Source organism: Pyxicephalus adspersus, chromosome 11, assembly GCF_032062135.1.
Source record: "Pyxicephalus adspersus chromosome 11, UCB_Pads_2.0, whole genome shotgun sequence".
Lineage (NCBI taxonomy): Eukaryota > Metazoa > Chordata > Amphibia > Anura > Pyxicephalidae > Pyxicephalus > Pyxicephalus adspersus.
This window is the reverse complement of record NC_092868.1, coordinates 39052542-39074833: the sequence shown is the minus strand read 5'-3', so window position 1 is coordinate 39074833 and position 22292 is coordinate 39052542. Positions and strand designations below refer to the sequence as shown.

The window sequence follows — 22292 nt, the reverse complement described above, 5'->3', positions numbered from 1 at the left end:
ATTTAAACCTTTATTAGATATATCTGTATTAGCAATCGTTAAACTAGAAGGTCTGTACCTGAAGATTATATAAAATAGAGATAATTCTAGCTATGGCCAGATGGAACAGAATTATGCCCAGCATGAGACAAGAAAGATTGTTCTTAAATCAGGGGTGTCCTATTGCTCTTATTCTTCCACCTTATATACAGAACTGTATGCAATATATAGGAACTTAACAGCTATAATTAGAAATAATCTTTGACATCTCAAAAGTCCAATCCAATGTAAAAAACATTACCAATGTAATGAAATCTGAATGCTGTTTGATGGCCACTATGGCTCATATTGTTAATTTCTTTTGTAAACACAATTAGCTTCTGGACAGGCCATAAAGTAAGTAAGATGATGTAGAATTATTATTTTGGTATATTGTTTGCAGGTCCAATGATAGAGCCAAGGAAAGTGTCCTGTCTCAGCTCCAGTGAGAGGAGTCTGTGGATTTCAGCTCTGCAGGATCACATCCAGGCAGCCAACAGCCATTACCCTCCAGCCTCTCCTTCAATTAGCATCTTGTCTTATTTAGTAAGTTTAAAGATATTGCACCATCTTCAAAACATCATGGGCCTGATTTATTAAAGCTCTCCAACACTGGAGAAGGTAGACTGCCATTTGAGAATCTGGGTGATCCAGGATTAAAAATATTTACAAAATATTAGCAAATTATTTTAGGAATTTTATTCCAGGTTTGCTGTATCATCCAGGTTCTCCCATGACAGTTTATATTTCTCAGCCTTGAAGATCTTTAATAAACCAAGCCACATTTGTTTATCCAATACCTGTAAAGTGAAGAAATAATCTTTAATGTGACTGAAAGTTAAAGAATAGACATTTCCCATGGCACCCCTCAGAGCAACGGTGGCATCTAGTGGTAATAAACAAATATTACCACCTAATCTCCCCCTTTTTGAATTAGGCAGCTGTGCAAATGTATCTTTTATTATTATTACACAGTATTTATATAGTGGAGACATATTACACAGCGCTTTACAAAGTATATAGTCATATCACTAACTGTCCCTCAAAGGGGGTCATAATCTAATGTCCCTACCATAGTCGTTTGTCTTTATTAAAGTCTAAGGTCCCTCGGTATTTAAAGTCACCAGAATAAACTGACCTCTTTAGAAATAGTCCACACTGAATAAATAAAATGCTGCAGTAATTTCTACTGCAGCAGGGTATACAACAGCATTGTCAGAGATCAGAACTGTTCCTGACCAATGAGAGATCATACAGCTGGGTGTATTCGGGACTCATTCTAATGGCTGTTTTTCCATGTCTTGTGATCCCCTTCCATACTATCGTATACCCTGCCACTGTGTTGCTTCTATTTTCTTGTGCTCATGCAGGACCAATATAGTGAATTGGATGGCCTATGAGAGACCTCTAGTGGAGAAAGTTGAACTAAAATTCTACTTTCCAAATTTGGGATCAGGCAGGACATTGTTGCAGAAAGGGGCAGGCGGTGTCCCTTCTTCAGTAAGCATTTCTTTCCTGTCTGATTGCCGTCCTCTTCTTTTCTTTCTTCTGGGGCATATTCCCACAAGCCCTCTTGATTTCCCAGCAATGTTGGTGACAATATCATGTTCAGGGGTTTGACATTTTTTTTTTTAATTTTTTAAAACTGAAAGTCATAGACCAAAAATAGTTCAAATTACAGCAAAGGCAAAATTACCTCAAAAGTCTGACGTCAAAAGTTGATATTATTAGTCCCCGATAGGGATTATTGGCAAACATTTAACCAAATTTGACTGCTGGGAAAATAAACTGACGTCACAGTGGAGAAATTTCTTAGAATCTCCACAACTATCACCAATGCATTTTGCCAGAAACAGAATTGAAACTTCTTCTTAGCTAAAATTTTGAAGAACTGTTGGAATTAGTTGAAAGTATTTACATCCCCCCACCACAACCCCAACACCAGGCAGCATGGTCGTCTCAGAGGTCTGGCCTTGGCAGCAATAGGTCCCAGGTTTGAATCTGGACCAGGGACACTATCTGCATGGAGTTTGTATGTTCTCCATGGGTCTGCTCTGGGTACTCAGGTTTCCTCCCACATTCCCAAGGACAGCAGACATACAGACGACTCTTAGATACACACGGGGAATTCCGTGCTTGCTCATGTGCTGGAGGGAGGCTTAAAGGGGGGAGGGGTGATTTGCATGACTTGCAAGAGAAATCTTTTGCTAAACACAGCTGAGGTTGTGGGTGATCTTAAGAGCTGAGCTGATCTGTAACATCTTGTAACTCTTTAATGGCTAAGACAAACAGTTATTTCTTTTTGCATATTGAAGCACCGCTTGCTCCAGAAGTTAATGAATGTCTAGGCTCCATAAAGTTTTTTTCTTTTTGCTTTGTTTGTGATTAACTCACAGTGAGGATTTTATACAGTAATTGACTCCTCACTGTCTAATAATACGTTGAGACAAACATCTGTCCTAATTGCATTTTTTAAAATATTGTACATGTTCTGACTTACATACAAATTCAACTTAAGAACAAACCTACAGTCCCTAACTTGTATGTAACCCAGGGACTACCTGTATATGACTATGGTAGGGACATTAGAATAGTGAAGCGCTGCATAATACGTTGGTGCTTTATAAATAGTAGGTGATGGCTATTTTTAAAATTTTATACTTCCATGCATATTTAATTTTGTACTGGCGTGTCTTTTTGATAATGCTAATAGTTTTGATTAGCCCCTTTAAAGCAGATTAAGTTTTAAGCATTGCAGCTAATATCATCCTTTTTGTCCCTCTATCAAGGTTCCATGTGACCAATTGTGGAAGAAGAAGGAGCTAGCGAGGTATCTGACATCCTGCCCCATCCTGAATTGGGAAGGCAAACCGATTCAACACATGGGTAGTGCTATCTACCTGTCTGCAGTGAGAGCAGCTCATACCATTGATGGTGTAGGTCACCGTGATATAAATGATTGATTAATCTTATCTGTGTAAAAGGCGTTATTCTAGATCAGTGGTCGACAACCTTTTCGGCCCTACGGATCACTAAATGCACAAAATCCGAACTGCACATGCGCGGGGAGCCGTGTGTCACTAAAAGGGAAGTAACTAGAGACACAACCTGCCCACTACCCTGATCCTGCGATGGGAGAATGAGTGGGTTGGGTTTATACGGGGAACATGATCCGCGGCTCTGGCTGATGCACCCTCCAGTGGGGTCTGTCTCCTGACCCCACTGGGGGGCACACCAGCCAGAGCTGCAGACCACTAAAATTTTCTTATGGACCGCCACGGGTCCGCAGACCACTGGTTAGCAACCACAGTTTTAGATCCTGTGGAACATGTAAATGGACATTCTTAGATTTGGGCCATACTCCCTATGGCCTAACAAAAAGGTCAGGGTCACATCCTCAGTATATACCTTGTGCTTAAAAAACTGAAGAGCATATTTCTGCATCGTATTATGATGAAATTAATTTAATATAATCTGTAATCATCTAAGTCCTATAATGTCCCTATAATGTGCAGTTCATACAATTTCTGGTGTGATGTTTTGGGTTACTGAATATTATTGGGACTAGGGGTTCTGTGCGAAAAAGTGACGCATTAAGTGCTAGAAGGGAAGTGAAGGAGATTTGACGCTTTCTTCTTGCATCAAATATACATTGCATTAAGGGCAGTTTTTGATAAATGGTGGCCCTGGGGAAGAGTCAGCTGAGGGAACCTCTTGACTGAAATACTGCAGGTGGTCTGACACGAGTAAGGTAGGGATTATCTGCTCTGCGTTTCCTTCTACTTTTCTGATTCAAATCACCAGTTTAACAGATTATTGAGTGAAAGTTCTTTGGGGTAAGGTCCTCTCCTCCTCCTCTGTCACTGTCTGTATCTGTCATTTGCAATCTCTATGTAATGTACAGTGCTGCAAAATATGTTGGTGCAATATAAATATGTTTAATTATAATATTATTCTTTGTGCCCCAGTGTTAGTGGGGGAATAGGGGCCCTGTGTCGGTGTGGTCAATGGTACCCCTGAATGTGTGAGAGCTCTGGTTTTACAGAGGTGTATTTATAAATTATTAATATTTAGTCACCTGTTAGGCCAGGATTTCACCACTTTTAGTAGCTTGGTGCAGCATGGTTTGCTCTGTGGCTCTGTGTTTAGCACTCTTTGCAACAATAATTCACAGGTTCAAATCTCAGCACCCTTAGCAAGGGTTTTTTATGTTCTGTGTGTAGCACTTCCTCCCCCAGGAAGGGGCTGGATATTTCCGGTTCTCTGGACTATGCCACTTACTCTGGTCTGGCTCAATACACCAATGGAATGAATTTATTTATAAAGGGGTTTAAGAGGTGAACAACATAATAAAAAATAAAGAGCATTCATGAGTCAAACAGTTCACCTTGGAAAAAGGGAAGAGGAAATAAATCCAGTTCTGACCTGAACATATACCGATCCCTCTCCCTCCAACAAGTCAATGTAAGGATAAGGGCAAAGGGAAAAAAAAGAATCAAAGCCACCAGCAGGCAAACAGCTAACAGGATTGAGTTCCAAGGCAGGAATAGGTTATATCCGACACTCCAGTTCCTATAGGCCAGCAGAAATTTGATGAACGCAGAAGACTGCTGTTATCAGTTAAGAAAAGATTCTTCATATAACAAGCAGTACCTATCTGAAGGGCCACAGCCACCTGTTCCACTTTGAAGGGTTTCTCAGTCTCACAGCAGATGCACTAGTTTCATTGCTGCTGCCACTTGAATCAATGCCTTACCTCTTGCTGCCCTCCTAATCAATGTGCACAGGCTGGGCTGGTTCTCCACTGGAGAGTCTCTCCCCTCTCTCTTTTCTCCCTGAGAAACTTCTTGCCCCCCCCTACAAAACGGTCCCCCAGCCCCCTCTCTCCATGCAACAGGTTCCTTCTTTCTTTTGTTCCCTCTCCATGCTGCCATCTAGCGGTGGTTTAGGCACAGTGTCTTCATATAATATTATAACATTGCTAAAAGCATTAACCTTAAAGTATTTAAAGGACATAAACACATCTGCTGCCTTACAGGGGCTACATGTGTCTGTGTGGTTTTCCTCAGGGTACTCTGTTTTTCTCCCACATTCCAAAAAACATGCAGTTAATCGGCTTCCATCAAAAAGTTGTCTTTAGACTAACTTAATGACATATGACTATAGTTGGGACATTAGATTGTAAGCCCCCTTGAGGGACAGTAAGTGACATGACAATAGACTTTGTACAGTGCTGTGCAATATGTTGGTGCTGTATAAATACTGGATAATAATATTAATATATATGGAGAATATATATTATTTACTACTGTGATTGCTCTGCTGTTTTAATAATTGGCCACTAGGTGGCAGAACGAGTCTTCATTTTATATGTATTGATAAGAGCTCTGAATGGGACAGTTTTGAAGGAGAAAACAGAATAAGTGATGGTTGAAAAAATTAAAATTGCACCCTAAAGGATTTTGTTCTATTTTAGCCCCATTTTTAACTTTACTTACTTATGTTTTTATTCTATAGGGTAAATCAATTAATTTTCAACAGCATTTTCTTTTTAATACATACTTCTATGCTCCTTATAATGCATACTCTGTACTGCACTTCTTTGTAAGCTTTAAACTCATATCTATATACATTAGGCCTGATTTAATGAAGCTCTGCAGGACTGGAGAAGTCAGACTATCATGGGTAACCTGGATGATCCAGAATGGATCTGATCCAGGACTGAAGACATTTGACATCTGATATCCAATTACAGGTAGTCCCCGGGTTACATACGAGATAAGGACTGTAGGTTTGTTCTTAAGTTGAATTTGTATGTAAGTCGGAACAGGTACATTATTTTATTAAATGCAATTAGGACAGATGTTTGTCTCAACATATTATTAGATAGTGAGGTGTCAGTTACTGTATAAAATCCAAAAAAACTTTATGGAGCCTAGACATTATATAACTTCTGGAGCAAGTTGGGCTTTTTATATGCAAAAAGAAACAACTGCAGAGTTTGTCTTGATCATTAAAGAGTTACAAGATGTAGCAGAAGAGCTCAGTCCTTAAGATCTCCACAACCTCAGCTGTGTTTAGCAAAAGATTTCTTCTGCAAGTCATGCAAAACTCCCCCCCCCCCCTCCATCAAGCCTCTGTCCTGTACACTAGGGAGCAGGGAAGCCTTGTTCCTTACTAGGAGTCATCCGTATGTCCTTATCACGGGGACTACCTGTATTTTTATATAATCCATTCCACGTTTGCTGGATCACAGGTTCACCCTTGAAAGTCTATCGTCTCCAGTCTTGCAGAGCTTTAAAAAAACAGGCCCATTGTGTTTTAGCATTGACACTCTCAGATTTCAGACTAAAACCACATTTGCAGTACCAAACAACCAGAATGCGTGACTTCCCTATATTATCAGAGTTATATCAAACTATGACTTCTGTGTTTTATTTTGGTTTTAGAACTCAGTAATAAATTGTACTGTGTACGGGTTTTATTTGCATGTAAAATTACATTTTTTTCTTATTTTAAAGGATTTTGAGGATCGGATTTTGCTGCTGTTTATGGAAGATCTAGTTTTCCTCTCTGTCGATCCCGACAAAACAACTGTTATGCACCATGTAAGTTTTTTTTGAAGGTGTTGCAATATTCTCAGAACTTAAAATGATACTAAGGCATCTGTTTTTTTCTAATAAATAAACCTCCCTTGACCTGTTCAGCATTGGTCAAGCAATAAAAATTACAAAGATGCCCAAAACATGAGGGGTCGAATTATAAATCAGTGAATCTGATATTCAGCCTGTATTCGTTCCCTTCCCTGGATGTCAGTGTCATATTGATGTTTTATCTCTAAACAAGCCTTTCTCAACTGCAATATTGTTTTTCATAAACTTATAGTGCCAACATATAACGCAGTGCTGTACTTTAATTAGGGGTAGCAAATGAAAGACAGATACAAACAATGACCCAGGAGGGCCCTTACTTTGTATCCCTGAGGAACCCCTTAAATAATTAAAGTACTCACTCAATAATTCAAGTATCCTGGTAGATATTTTACCTACAGCCTATGGTACATTAACAAGTTTATTTTATGTACTTGTATTTATAAAGCGCCAACATATTGCACAGTGCTTAACAAAGTCCAGTCTCATATCACTAGCTGTCCCTCAAAGGGGCTCACAATCTAATGTCCCATCATAGTACTATGTCATTAACACAGTCTAAGGACAAATCTCAAAGGGAAGCCAATTAGCAATTCTCAAAGACAATTGGGCTGTCAAAGACAAGACAATTCTCAAGGGGAAGCCTTTTGGAACATGGGAGGAAATCTAAACCCAAGGGAGAACATACAAACTCCATGCACATGAGTGACCTGGATGAGATACGAACCTGGGACCTAATGCCGCAAAGGCCAGAGTGCTAAGCTCTGAGCCAACCATGTTAAGAAGCTTGAAGAAAGTTTTAAATAAAATAATAAGTATTCTGGCATACCTGGTCAGTGTAGGTAGGAGATACATCCATTATTGCTCACAGCCCAAAGAACCCCTAGAAAGCTCTAGAAGCTTCCACGAAGCCCTGGTTGAGAAACATTGCCTTAAACTTTTAGTCTTTTTGCCTTTATACACCCAAACCTTTGTATTTCTGATTACAGTCATGCCTTAATTGTTTGTTGAAGACTCCAAAAAACTGACTATGTCTGATTGTATTTTCTATTGTGATATTAGTATTTTGTACAACAATAAGGTTCCTTATCTTACTGTTTTAGTTTTGGGAACTGAGATTTGTGTGTATATTACAGGGTACCCTGCCATTGAATGCTATTCATATTGAAGGAAGTCTATCTTGGAATGGAAGACTTGAATTCCAAATTACAGGCAAGTCTATATTTTCTTCTGCATTTATATGCATTTATCAATAAATCTGTTTATTATAAATAAATCTGTGAGTGTCTTATGGTCAATCACATTGGGTGATTTCAATTTTAGACTTAGCAATGGCACAGTTCTTAATTACTGGCAAATACAAGTATACACACAAATGCGTTTAACTGTTATAAGCCTATTCGTAACAACTACAGACTGAATATTGGAGCATGTAAATATGTTTATATTTTGATTTGTTTTAACCACCCGACCGTTAAACCCGACCTTGGTTCGGATTTATCGATTTTGCAAAAATCTTTAAACCCGAACTTTTCTCACTGTTTAAATCCCCTCACTTACCTGGTCCCCACTGCAATGATCTGTTCTTTTCCAGTGTCGATCGTTAAAAAAAAAAATACTCACCTTCTCCCCGCAGCTCCTCCGGACACGTCTTCTGTCTTCTTTCTTCATCCGGCAAGTGCAGTGACGATCTATTTTTTTTATTTGTTAAACTTTTTTTTAAAGATTTTTTTTTTATGTTTTATAAAAAAAATGTATTAATAAATTTATAAAATTTTGGACATATTTCGGTGAGTTATGTGGTAATTCGGTGAATTATAAGTAATTATTGAGTAATTCAGTGAATTATAGCCTACAAACTAAAATAAATTTTGGAAAAAAAAAGTTTGGAAAGAATTAGAACACCCGGCATTCACGTACGCGTCCCTCGGCGATTCCTGATGATGTCCGTGCGTGCGCCCATCAATGGGGGTCGTAGCGGGAAATTCAAATATTTTGTATTGGATTCAATACAAAGTCCTGTATCCAATCCAATACAAAATAATACAAAATATATTTATGTGGTTTTGTCCATAGGTATGTGACGTTGGACTGTTGGACACTAGGCAGGTGTTTTAGAAACATATATTACAATACAGTAAGGTGGTTAATAAACATTTGTATTAACAAAAGATACATACTGGATTGTGAATGAATACATGCCTTTAAAGTCCTAAGGTAATTTACCCTGGTATATAAAAAAAATTGCAAGGGATTTGTTTGCAAGGGATGTGGCATAGGTCGAACAAGGTAATAAAATTTTAGGAACGTCTTTTGGTTTTTAAAGTATTTGCACAGTACAGGTAGTCCCTGGGTTAAGAACATCTGACATACAGACGTTTTCTAGATACCATTGGGGCTTCCCTGCTCACTGGAGGAGGGGGCAGTTTGCATGACTTGCAGAAGAAATTTTTGCTTAACACAGCTGAGGTTGTAGGTGATTTTATGGGGGTGAGCTCTTTGTGCAGCACCTTGTAACTCTTTAATGACCAAGACAAACCTGCAGTTGTTACTTTTTGCATATCAAAGCACAGCTTGCTCCAGATGTAAATGAATGTCTAGGCTCCATAAAGTTTTTTTTTTTTTTTTGCTTTGTTTGTGATTAACTCACAGTGAGGATTTTATACAGTAATTGACACCATGCTGTCTAATAATATGTTGAGACAAACATCTGTCCTAATTGCATTTATTAAAATAATGTATCTGTTTCGACTTACATACAAATTCAACGTAAGAACAAACCTCAGTCCTTATCTCGTATGTAACCCGGGGACTACTTGTAAATGAATTTTTAGCGCTTTCCTCCCATACTTGGTACAAACCATAAATAAATCGATGTATGCCTACACATAAAACAATTAGTGAAGTAGATTTTTACCCAAAATCATTCAATCCATTTGTGTCGAGGAGTGATATAGCAGCCTGAAGATGAACATTTACTAGCTGAGGCTTCACTTACCTTTGAAATCCTGGTATTTGGATTCCTCTCTGATGTTCCTCTTAGATCCTATTCTTCTCATTTCTCAAATTTGTAATTCTAGCCATACACCTGGCAATGCTGAAAGTGTTCAACCAAATAAATGTGTGCAAGTTATGAAACCATATGCAGAATCTGACACCCAGAAACTTCCTAGTTTCAAGCAAATAGACAAATAAAATTGATGGTGAAATAAATCAAAGGTACCTCAATGCCATCTAAAATATATTTCTAATTGGTTCCTACTCTGAATTATGCATTTGGCATTAATGTATTTTTTTTCTCAATCAAATTCTTAATGATGAAGGATATGTGGAGGCCCCTGACAGTATATTCAAAATAAAAGAAAGAAATCGTGTCCCCAAGGTAGATCACAAACAAAGTTTTTTTGAGTTGAGTTCATAGAAGTCAGACTTTCATAGAGCTCGATGAAAAAAAAAAACAACTTTTATCATAAACAAAAATCTATACATAACAAAGAATTTGAAAAACAGGTAGTGGCGTATCTTGTTTTACAAAGTAAATAATCAAATTTTTACAATAAATAAGTAGTATAGTATATCACCCCCTTGAGGATATCTCTTGTGAGTAATTCATTTTAGTAGCGGGGCAAAAAGATTTTTTCATTGGACACGTTTTGCAGCATTGCAGCTGCTTCTTCAGGAATGAATATGTAATATCTTGGGAGTGCTTACAAGATACTGGCCATGAAACATCTTCATTTGGTGGCTCCTCATTAATCTAAATGGCTATTTAATGGACCTCAGTTCTGTGATATCCTGCTTGTGTATGGGCTGCTGACATCTGCTCCCATAAGGGTGTTGTGTGCAACGTTTTACAATCAATATCCCTTGGTCACAGGGGAATTTTAACCTTCTAATCTATACAATTAATTCCTGAGGAAGCAGCTACAATGTTGTGAAACACGTTGATTAAAAAGTATTATTCCCCCTCTACTAAATTAATTACTTGCAAGAGATATACTCTATGGGGGTAATATCCTATACTACTTATTTATTGTAAAATTTTAAATAATTTACCTTGTAAAACAAGACAAGCTATTACCTGTTTTAATATGTTTTGCTATGTGTAGATGTTTGTGTATTGTTTATATTTATTTTAGTTGCTGTTTTTAATCATGTAGCCTTTTGAAAGCCCCACTTTTCTGAATACTCTCGTTCGAAAAAAACTTTGTTAATGATGAAGGAATATACAGGGGGTTGCAGATGTAGCTTACCTTGTTTCCCCCCTATTATTTTCTGCCAAAAACAATACAAAATATTTTAAAGTTTATCTACATATAGTAGAGGATTTTCATCAACAAACAAAAATTTCCTTTTAAAACCCAATAAAGACATATTATACATAGATATAGAAGAAGTAAAAGGTACATAGCTTATTGCACCCACCTCCTCTTCCTACAATGTTGGTATCATCAGTATCCCACAGAGGGCAAGCAGCTTGCATTCAACTTCAGTGTACAATGACTGATGAAGGAATATTTGTTCCAGGATACAATTTTAATAATGAGCCCAAATCATTCCATTAGTCTTTTTACATTGGTGTCAGCCCCTAGAGGGCTCCCCTGGCTTTACAGACAATAATATAACCAAAGCAGAGATTTCACCAAGAAGCATAACTTTTATTTTTTTCTGTTTAATAGGAAAATGACCTCATGTTGTGTCAGCGTGGGCATAGAGCATATACAGTCACATACAGAAATTCCATCATCGGTAGTTAGCAGAGATCATGCACATTAGAGATTAAACACTTTCTTTCAGAAATAGCGGGCTGAGGTTTGAGGTGCTATGTTGTTTCCCAAAAGTGTATGGGTTTTATTTAGTGTTTTATTAGTGTTTGAACATGTTTTTGCTTTTCATATTGTTGATTGTGTTTTTGTAATATTTATTACTTTATTATTAATTATTTATTACATGTGCTTTGAAATCCCTCCCTGAAGCCATCCCTACATATATAAAAATATGCAGACTACTTACTTTAATTGCAAAGGGTCTTTAAACTATTTAAATTACTTTTCTTGTCCAGCAGTGAATAGTCCTTCCTGGACTTCTTATCTTCTTTATTTGTACCTATACTATGGCATTGTTAATGCTGCAGATCCAAGAGAGGGAAGCAGTTTGGATTTTGTTTCTCTGATGGAAGCAGACTTATTATTTGATTGAAGGCAAAGTCTGCAAATATTCCGCTATTCCGCTTCCGCTAAATATTCTTATCTCCAAAATACTCAGGTATCCTAGTTATCTGGAGTGTAGTCTTTCCGAGTGTGCTGACACCTCCCTTAACCTCCTCCTTTTAGCTGTGGTTGGCATGATTTTGAAAAAAAAAAATATAGGTAAATAGAAATAGGAATTGAGTCAGTCTATCATTATCTTTACTCCTCCCAATGCTCAGCACTGTAGATGGTGTAGATGTGTTGGGTTGTAGTGGAAGTTTTGGCACAGGAAGAGTATCTGATACTATGGACCTATGTGAGTGGTCTAATGGAGGTCAGGTGTGATTGGTCCAGAAGTGGCAGTATTTGGGCACAGACAGGGCTGCTGTCTAGGGTGGTGATGCTATGTGTTTAAGAGACTTACTGGTCATGTGTGGAGGATGTGCCTATGTGTAGCTTTGCTGTAATAGACAGGAAACCAAATAAGACATGAGATCTGACCAGGCAAATAAAAATAGACATTTGCCTTTCCTCTGCAATCTGTTTTTCATTTTGAAGTTTTACACATTTTATTTCTTCTTTACATCTCTTGTTATTTTCTTTATATATTTCAAATGATGGACTGGGAGGGAATATTGTCCTCAATGAACACAGAACAGAAATGTTTCAAGTCTGTTCTACACAATTACACCGCAAAATATATTCCCATAGGCAATATGTTGAAAAGGCTAAAATTAAATTAGGTGGCTCACAGCTAATGTTAAAAAGTTAAAAATGGTAAAAATAAGAAAGGCGAAGGTATAAAAATGAAGTATTATCCACAAGTCAAGGAGAGCCTCATGCATAGAAAATTGAAGTTGAATGTTTTTTCTTGTTTTTGCTTCCTGTTCACAACTTACATTAAATGAAATCATATTACGGAATAATCCAGTATTTGATTTTAATGTTTCCATTGTTTATGATACCCAATGAAAGCTACTACAGAAGGTATTACTATTAGACAAAAGGGATAAGCGATGTCTATTTTGTCAAATACCTAACTCCCTGGCAGCTTTTTAATTCACCTCTAAACTGTATGGTGCTTGCGGGGTCAGCTGCCTGGGGGGTAATGGCACGTGAAGGGGTTACATCACTCTTATCATGACTATAGAGGATTGCTGGCTTCATGGAAGTCTGCCATGGAGCCGGCAGTGAATTTGGTGTCTTCCTAGGGTGCAGCGATGATAGCAGGATTACTGACCTTGTAGGTAAGTATGTGCTATATTCAACAAGTATGCCGTGCATATTTGCTGGTTATGGCAAAAGCTCAGCACCTGCCAAGGAATTTAGCTCTGCTTTAAGGTTTAAGTTCACTTTAAAATGTTCCTCTTTATTGTATCACTATTTCAAATCTATAATAGGAAATATTAGTCTTCATTTATATTTGGAGCTCATTTTATTTTGCAATATGTAAATTATGTTTTTGTAATGTTTTTTTTAGGTGATTTGATGGAGCCAATCCTAATTTTATGCTTGACACCAGAAGATTACAGTAAATGGATTTATTATCTACAAAAGGTAGATTATTCATTTAAATTATGTATGTTTTGTATTCTGTTTGAAAGACAATGAAGCCCGTTAAATCAAGTTTTATGTTTTGGCTATAATATTGAATTAGCTGAAACTTCTCTCATGGTTTATTGCCAGTTGTGCCTTAATGCCAGGGAAACTGGAAATATATAGGGAATTAATAAATCAAATAATCATTAAAAAATTCTCAGCTTTGAGAAGGTTTAGAATCTCTGTCCTAATTATTTTCTGTGTTTATGCTAACAAAGTTTCACATCTCAGTGACACTGTACGTATCAAAGTGCCATAGGGTGTCAAAGAGACAGGAAGAGGGGATATCCTGCCAACCGCCACACAAACATGAATTCAAACTCAACAAAAACAGAAGTGTGTGAATAGCATTTTGTTTTCTTCTGAATAGAACTGGAATGGAAAAGTCTCAGAGAAAAAAAGATATCTATGACTACAGAAATATCTTCTTCTTATCTGACATCCTAAAATAAGCAAATCCTGCACTCAATCAACAAATTCAACTTTGATCATTTTTTTTAAATCCAGTCTACTATATATTGGTATTTTAAAGCCCTGGTGAAAGGGGAAGGGTGCTGAAATCTGCTGGATGTTTGGACCAGTGGTTTTATTGCTGTCACTGATATGAGATTTACCTTTTTATTATTCTTTTGGTGATCATTGCAATCGGAAGCGAAAATGTGCTTTTTTTGTTCATAAATAGCTATCCGGTGCAGAGGATAAAAAACACAATGAAATGTAGACTTTTTGTATTATTTTATACAAAATTGTCATCATCTTAAAAACACAGTAACAAGCTGTAGATCCCCCACATGGCTGCTGTGACAGAAAGCTTAGTCTGGGAATTTAAAGCACTTAAAACTAGATTGTCATTTTTCCTTTTTTTGAAATGCAGCATTTTTGGTTTAGTGCATTTTGCATGACTTTTATATTGTATTTCAATCAAAATATTCTCTGTGTTTTAGCCACAGCAAATCCACTGCGGTGTTGGCTTGCATCCTCTGCCGTCTGTGCCGCCCAAATATCGAAGATAAGAAGAAGAAGTCTGGAAAGTTACCGCTGTTACAGTCTTCCTGGCCAAATGTCAAAGTATAATCAACGTCAGCAGAAGAGGAAACCAGCTGGAGGAGTCACCCCGGGTGCTCTGTCTGTATTCTCTCACAGTATACATATATGTGTGCCTGTACTATAAGGGTAAATTGTGTGACAAAAAATGAAAAAGGAGGACGTGGAAAAATAAAATATTTAAACAATAGTCAGGAACAAAGAATTATCAAGAAAATGCAAATAAGCAAGAAGATGGAACCAGAAATAAAAAGTGATCCTCATGTCTGTGGCTTCCTGACTAATCTTAGCTAGAAAAAGGTGTCAGCTGAGATAAAATCAACAAAAAGTAACAACAAAATTTAAGTAATCACTTTAATATTTGGTGCAGCTAAAGGATTGGTAATTAGGTGATTTTTTTTAACTGGGTTAATTTTAGCGGACTCCAACATTTGTATGAGGGAATTTCCTACAAAAAGTAATTACCACTAGCTTGGAAAAGATTGCTGCTTTCACTGTGTCCATTGTGAAAAGATACGCTGGACTGGGAGAATCATTGACTACAGCAGGGCTATTAGAGGCAGTGACCAAAATCCTATTAAAATTAAAGTGATGGGGTGGGTCAAGGGGGTCAATGATATGTAAGGGCCATGCAGATAGCATTTACTTTCTAGGAAGAAGGGACGCCTTTCAGAGGCAGTATGTGGGAAGTCCAGAATAATATGTGTTGGTTCTAACGTGTCACCAAAGTCAGACTGAAGGAGACTGAACAGGAATTTCCAAATAAAGTATTATAAACACTAAATAATACCAAACTGCTGCTGTGCGAAGCAACAATCCACACCGTAGGTCACCAGATTTGTATGTGGCTATGGCACAAATCTTCAAACAACAACCAAGTGACCGAAGGCTACTTGCCACTCTCAGGAACTGCTCCACAATTTGCTGTGGCTGCAGCTGAATGTAACAGTTGGTTCCCAATCCCTCCCATTCACTTAAGTGGGAGAAAATGAGACTAATTGAATGGCAGTAGAACATTGTGGGTCACCATTAATCAGAAAGGGCCCTAAAATCTTTTCTCACTTTTTTTTTATCTTTTAGACTGTGACTGCAGATATTAGTCAATTAGGTGATAAGGCAAATTGCTAGTAATCCATAGCAAGCAATCAGAACTTGTCTTTATTTATTGTCATGAATTTTGCTTTGATATTTTTTTTTATAAATACAATAAAACTGGTAGGGAGATAATTTTTTTAGAGTAGCTTATGATGGGTTACTGCACTTTGTATCTACTTACTGTATATGTTTACATCTCAGGAATCCAAAAACAACTTGCAATTCTAAACTTAAGGCTGCACGGATGATTAGAAATGAATTCCATGTAAATCACCAAATACAAAGAAAAAATTCATCTTGTATATGGGAGCTGTTTTATCTACAAAAAAAATTGTACTTATGTCCATCCAGCCCTAAAAATAACACGGCTGTGGCAGAAAACAAACTCCCGTCTGGTAGATTTTTTTTTTTGCTGTAAATCTGTAACACTTGCAGGCCTTGTCCCTTCCGCAGCCTGACAAGTGACTGGATACATACACACATTATATAGGTGGAACAATAATTGAACATAACAGCTTGTCGGGGGTGAGACTCTAAATGTGTACAGCGGTCCCCTAATGTCATTTGTAAATCTGCCATGGCAGATTGATGAACGACCCAATGGAAATGACTGGTGTGCACTCCTATGGAGGGAAGAACAGTGGCGTACCACTTGCTCATTCTCCCTCCTTCCCCTGTGTCTTTTGATACTGCCTGGAGTTTAGCTTTAAATGTTATTGCTGTTGAGAGAATCCACTTGTGAGTAAGCTAGAATCAAATTGATTCCAGTGTTTTACCAATGGAATGACTTCAAACTTTTGTCTGTAAAGCCATAGCCTTAATGCTTTGCATTATTGAACATAGGTTACACTGTGCAGGATTTTTACATGTTTGTTAGATGTTTTTAGAAGGTCCTATTTTAGATTTTGCACATCCAGAGGAATTTTATTGTAGCTATATCTGTTGTTTAATTTTGTTCTAAGGTCTGTGTTAATGTTTTAGATGTTTTTGTGTTCAGGTTAGTTATTTCTTTGTTATCATTCTGCTTTTTGCCATTAATGTTGTTAATGACAATTTGTTTTACATGCAATATTTGTGAAAACTTTGTAAAAAAACAAACAAAAAACTTAAAATAAATTTATTCTTGGAAATGTGGCTGTGTTTTCAAAAAAGGTTTTTTTTTATAAATTACATTTTTTGTACTGTTTTTTATTTTGCCAGGATACCTGTAAATCTTGTCTTTCCTTGTTCTTGCAGGGAATGAATAAACTGCAGCGTGCCTGCATGGGAGTTAAAAAATGTAAAATGTAGCAAGAAGTATTCTCTTAAATGTGCAGCCCAACAAACTCCTTGATGTGGACTGTCCCTATGGAATGCATGGGAATTTCAAATATGGGGAAACAATCTGTATAAACTAAGCCTTATAGCAGACATATTACCAAACGTTTTACTTTACATAAAGGTTAGACAATCCTTTTATGTAGAGTAAAAATTACCTTACTTTTAAAAAAAGGTGAAGCCCCTCCCCTTCTGTCTTTACCGCCATGGCCAGAAGAAAAAGACAGAGGAAGATAGTGGCAACCGGGACTTGCAGGGTTTCTTTTTAGTTTAGCTTTGCTTTAAGGTGCACTTATAGCATGCAAACAGGTATTCAATTTGTTAATATTTATATTCTTGACTATCAGCTCTTAAAAAAACTTAAAAATCACATATTTACCCAGTAATTCACACCCTTAATAGGTTGTGGTTATCACAATAAACCCAATGCTATATAAAACATATAGTCCTATTGTCATTTATTTTAGCACCTCTATGTCAAAGCTTGTCATCATGTGTTGGATGTTACCATTTTGCTGGGGACTCTATCACAGAAACAACTGATCTAGGATGAGTAGGTTTATTCTTGTACATAGTATAAGTTACAAAACCACCTTTTGGTGAAGGTGTATGATGATAATAACTAAACTTTATGTTCTGTTCTGTATTTTTTTCTGTCAATAAATCACATATAAAAATTCTGTAAAAACTCACCCTTTTAGAATCCATTACATCAAAAACTCATCACTACAACTCTCAGTCCCCATGACAATGCTTACTAGAATAAGTAGAGGGGATGAATCTTCCTGTTGGGGACACAGCCAACAACACAAACCTGACACGGTGGCAAACGTTTCACCATAGAATAAAAAAGACTATTTTGTGTTTGGATACATTTTAAAAAGAACTTCCCTTCAAAGTATTAGTAGTTTGTTCTTACTTTTTCCCTACATCTCAACTGCACTGGAAGTTCCTGAACTCAGGGCTGGAAAAAAGTAGAATAGCTGGACAACAGATTTTCTTCAAAAAGGTCCCTCTAGAACAGCCTCTCTCAACATGTTTAATATTGGGGAGGGGAGACCCTTGAAAAAAAACTTCTGTTTCTCTGGGAACCCCTGCTATAAAAACTTTATCCACAATACATTAGCATGGTGATTAGTAGGAAGAATGCCTCCTACAAAATGATGATGTGTTTCCTAAACTGACCTGAGAGTTAAAAATTGCTTGTTGTTTAAGGAACCTCTAGCAACCTCTGGAGGAACCCTGGATGAGAAACACTGATCTAGAGGTTCCCTTCTTCCGATCCCCTAAACACTGTTCTGGTTCACAATTTAATCTGCAGTTTTAAAAGAAGGACAAGAACAAAGGTACTGTGTGTTATTGTTATATTAGATATACAGTTGACAATCGAAAATCCAGCCATGGATAATCTGGGTCCTTCAGTTTTACGTCATGAATTTTGAATCGCATTTTCAATACAGGGACTGTAGTATACTGTTTGGCCACCTATGTTTTGTTGGCGCTGTTCTGCAGAAACAGCTGTTAGGTCTTGCTTGCTACACTAAATACACATTGAGACGTCCTTGCTGCCTGCTCCCTGGAACTGCCAGATGTCCGCGGGTGCTGCAAGAAGAAGGCTGACCTGTATGTGGAGGTAAGTATAATTTTCAAAAATCCAGAATTTTCGAAAATCTGGCACTCTTCAGGTCCTCATGGCCAAGAAAGTCCAACAATACTAAGAATCCATTTGTGACTTTATTTTGAAACTTATAGCTTTTTCTTTAATATAACAAATCAGTTTAAACTCACTTAGAGGAAGGCAGTCAATAAAGAGAGGAAGGAAGGACTCTGTGTCCCACCTGTTTTCTGGTATTGTGGTAGCATTCTTCAGAATCTGATTTTAGGCATTTTTTTTTTTTATTGGGGAAGTGGAGAAGTTTTCTTCAGCCTTGAACATTTCTCTATTTTATAGCTCTGAAACGTAGAACAAAAACAAATTGCACTTGTACAATGTACTTTGTCAGTAGAAATGCACAAATATGCTGGTTACATAAGTCATTAGATGATATAACCACCTATGGCTACAATTAAACAGAAATAATGTTCCACTTTTAAAAATATCCCATGAAATCCAAATGTCTCTTTGGAACTAGATTTTTATCAAGCTACCAGAGCCTTCACTTTTCACCCTTCCCCAGCTACTAGAGCAGATTTAGATAAAATCCAAACTGAACTTAATCTTCTCCTTACCTCTCAAGCTTTTTTATTTCATAAAGACAAACCTTACTCTATGTTAGCCAGTAAACTCAACAACTTGGACCCCTCTTCCCACCCACTTAAACTACGGACCTCTTCTGGCTCACTTACTAGTAACCCATCTACCATTGTTGACTTCCAAAAACATCTGTCCCAACTTTATAAAACATCATCCTCCTTCACGCAAGAAGAATTTAGAATTTTTGCTATATTGTTCCTTTTCTCATACTTTTACTATATTCTTATCCTTCCTCTGGGCTCACCCAAATGTTCCTTATTTTACTCTCTACTTACATCATATGATAGGAGTTATTGCTGTTTCAAATCTAACTTTATACTACTTAACAGCTCAGTTAAATCCACTCACTAAGCATCAGACACAAGCTAAGGTCTTTATGGGTAGCCTTTGAGACCTCTGAAGATCTTTACCCTAATTTCTTCAATCTCACGTGGCTCACTTTCCACTACCATCCCAAATTAACCCTCTGACCTCTTTGAAATTCCTATCTCCTTATTAGAAGTGCAATCCGCCATCAAAATATTAAACCCCTCTACAAAAAGCCAAGGCCAAATAGTTTTCTAGCCACCTACTATAAAAAATTCAGCAACTTCTTTGCTGGTCGAATTTTTTGAACTCGCCATGAGATGGGGCTACATTTTTGTATGATTCCAAATCTACGTATAGACTTTTCTCTCTGGTCCAATTTCCATCCAATATCTCTCATAAACATAATAGATAAGAAAATTCTTGCTAAGATTCTATCAATTCCCCTCAACTCAATCATGGAAAGTTTAGTACAAATGGACCAAGTTCGTTTCAACCTGCAACATCAAGCCACTAACAACACTAGACGTGTTATCATTCCCAATGAACTTGTCCATTGCACTGATCTTGTTTCTGAATCTTAAGAAGACATTTGCTTCCATCTCCTAGCCCTACCTATTTTAGGTCCTTTGGTTGTAGGGGTTGGCTCTATCTACACTGTACCAAAGAAGGTCTTGCCATCCCAAATCTAGCTACATAATACTTAACGGCTCAGATGAGTCTGCTCAATAAATATCTCGCATAAACTGAGACTAGCCCTTGTGACCTCTGAAGTTGACTACCTTATATTCTCTAGTTTCATGTGTCTCCCTGGCCACATCTGCCCCAATTTAACCCTTGCCACCCTTTTTTCACTAGTTAAAGCTTTGGGTCCCGTCTCTTTTTGTCTGACCATCTTTCTTTACTGGCCTTCCCCAATAACCCAGCTTTCCCATCTGGATTCTTTCTCTGACTTCTTTTTTTTCCCGGACTTGACATGACCAATATTAACATTTTAAACTCCATACCCTCTCTGGAATTCACTCATTCCTACAGCTTCATGAAACATACTCAATACCCACTTCTGAATATTTCTGTTATTTACAGTTTAGACATTTCATTCTTAGTATTCATTATTCTCCCTGTTTTCTGTTGACTCATTTGAACACTTATGCCTGTCAATCTCCAACTTAAAGGCATCAACTCTATCTTTATTCATTCATACTACTCTCTAAGTTCTTTTCCTCTCTTTCCTATACTCGCAACTAGGAGGGACTTGAGCTCTGCACTGGATCTGGGAGAAAATTTGTGTGAAATCTTTTTTCGTGGCTGTGCTTAGCTGGGATCTTTCTTACACATCTGGGGGAAATTCCCATTAGCCTTTTGGACCAAGGTTTACTGTTTATTCACAGTGCTTTAATGGGTGACCATTCTGAGAGATCCCTCTACAGCACTGCCTATTTGTAGACATTCCTCTCTCCCCATTATACAGTTTCATCTCATACAACACATCCTCACAGCGGTTAAACAATGCATCGCTGGTGCCTGACTTTCTTCCTGTCTTAATTACCCAAATTTAAGAGACAGGTCTCTTGCACATACACCCATAAAAAAACATATAGCTCTATTGTTCTCTTCCATTAATCCATTTCGGGTTTTTTGATCTCCATGGGTTCCTACTTTGAATGATCTCTTCTCTGAATCTAATTGTACCCCTAGCACATACTTCTTCGTACATATTTTTCTGATCCTGATATCCTTACTTTATCCTTCCCACTCTCCCTTCTTCCCCTCAGTGGTTCACTCCTCCCCCTTTCCTCCCCTTAGTCTTGTCTTTTGGTGTTTTAATTCTCTTCCTCTCAAGAGTATGTATCTGTAAACCCTTTTTTGGTTCCCTACACAGTGCCATCTTCTTCTTGGCCTGTGGCTTGTCAACCTTCATCTTCTCCTCTCCCCCTTTTGAGTGACTGAATGACTGAACGAGCTCCTGCACACCTGCATGGAAATTATGTCATCCTGGTCTGGCCAATGAAGATGGTGGAAGATCACAAGGAGGAAAAGAAGAGGGAAGAAGATGGTGGTGTCCTGCATTGGAATGGGCATAGGTGGGTATAATGTGGTTCAGTTCAGCTTTAAAGCTGTGACACTTTTCATAAATAAATAATTATGGGCTCATGTGGGTAATGGAGTTTTTATGTAATTATTATGGCAAAGTAGATACAGCTACATAGATCAGGAATCATACCTTGCTTTAAATCTTTTTTACTTAAGAATATGTAAATACATTATTGTGTATATTATTACCTATAATATACACAATAAAGTATTTACATATTTTTACCATATTCAGGCACTCTTTAAAGGCATCTGTACTATCACTTTTAATGAATTTTAACATTAAACAGTTAACTTTAAGTTAATCCTGATAAGCCACAGAAAAATGCTGATTGTCAAGGAACCAAAGGTTGTTCAGAACTTGCAATGCTGTAACTTGCAGTTAAAGAATAATTTGTCATTTGCTGCATTGTTTTTTTCTTCTTTTCATCTATATTTTAGATTTAACAGCCAAGCAAAGTTGAGGTATTTGTGGCATGCAAACTGCTATGCCAAAGTATAGTAACCTAAAGAAATCAATCACATTTCTTATTGCTTAAAGTTTAACAAAGCCATTGGTACAAAAATTACAAATGGTATGGTATAGTATGATTTTCTAAAACCAAGTAAATGTATTTAAATTTAAATTTTACTAGCATTTATTATTATTATTATTATTATTATTATTAATAAACAGGATTTATATAGCGCCAACATATTACGCAGCGCTGTACATTAAATAGGCAT

At 37.2% G+C, this 22292-nt stretch overlaps 1 protein-coding gene across 1 annotated transcript in view; it reads left to right on the top strand.

The window, feature by feature from the left end:
* The window catches only part of LOC140340486 (probable pleckstrin homology domain-containing family N member 1), a 42172-nt gene extending 25443 nt beyond the window's left edge, over window positions 1–16729 (top strand). The window contains exons 7-12 of the mRNA XM_072425734.1: window positions 422–564; window positions 2808–2954; window positions 6540–6626; window positions 7805–7880; window positions 13338–13414; window positions 14401–16729. Coding sequence (XP_072281835.1) covers window positions 422–564; window positions 2808–2954; window positions 6540–6626; window positions 7805–7880; window positions 13338–13414; window positions 14401–14469 — 599 coding nt within the window. The 3' untranslated portion in view covers window positions 14470–16729. The remainder of the gene's footprint in view (window positions 1–421; window positions 565–2807; window positions 2955–6539; window positions 6627–7804; window positions 7881–13337; window positions 13415–14400) is intronic.
* The last annotated feature ends 5563 nt before the right edge of the window (window positions 16730–22292 follow it).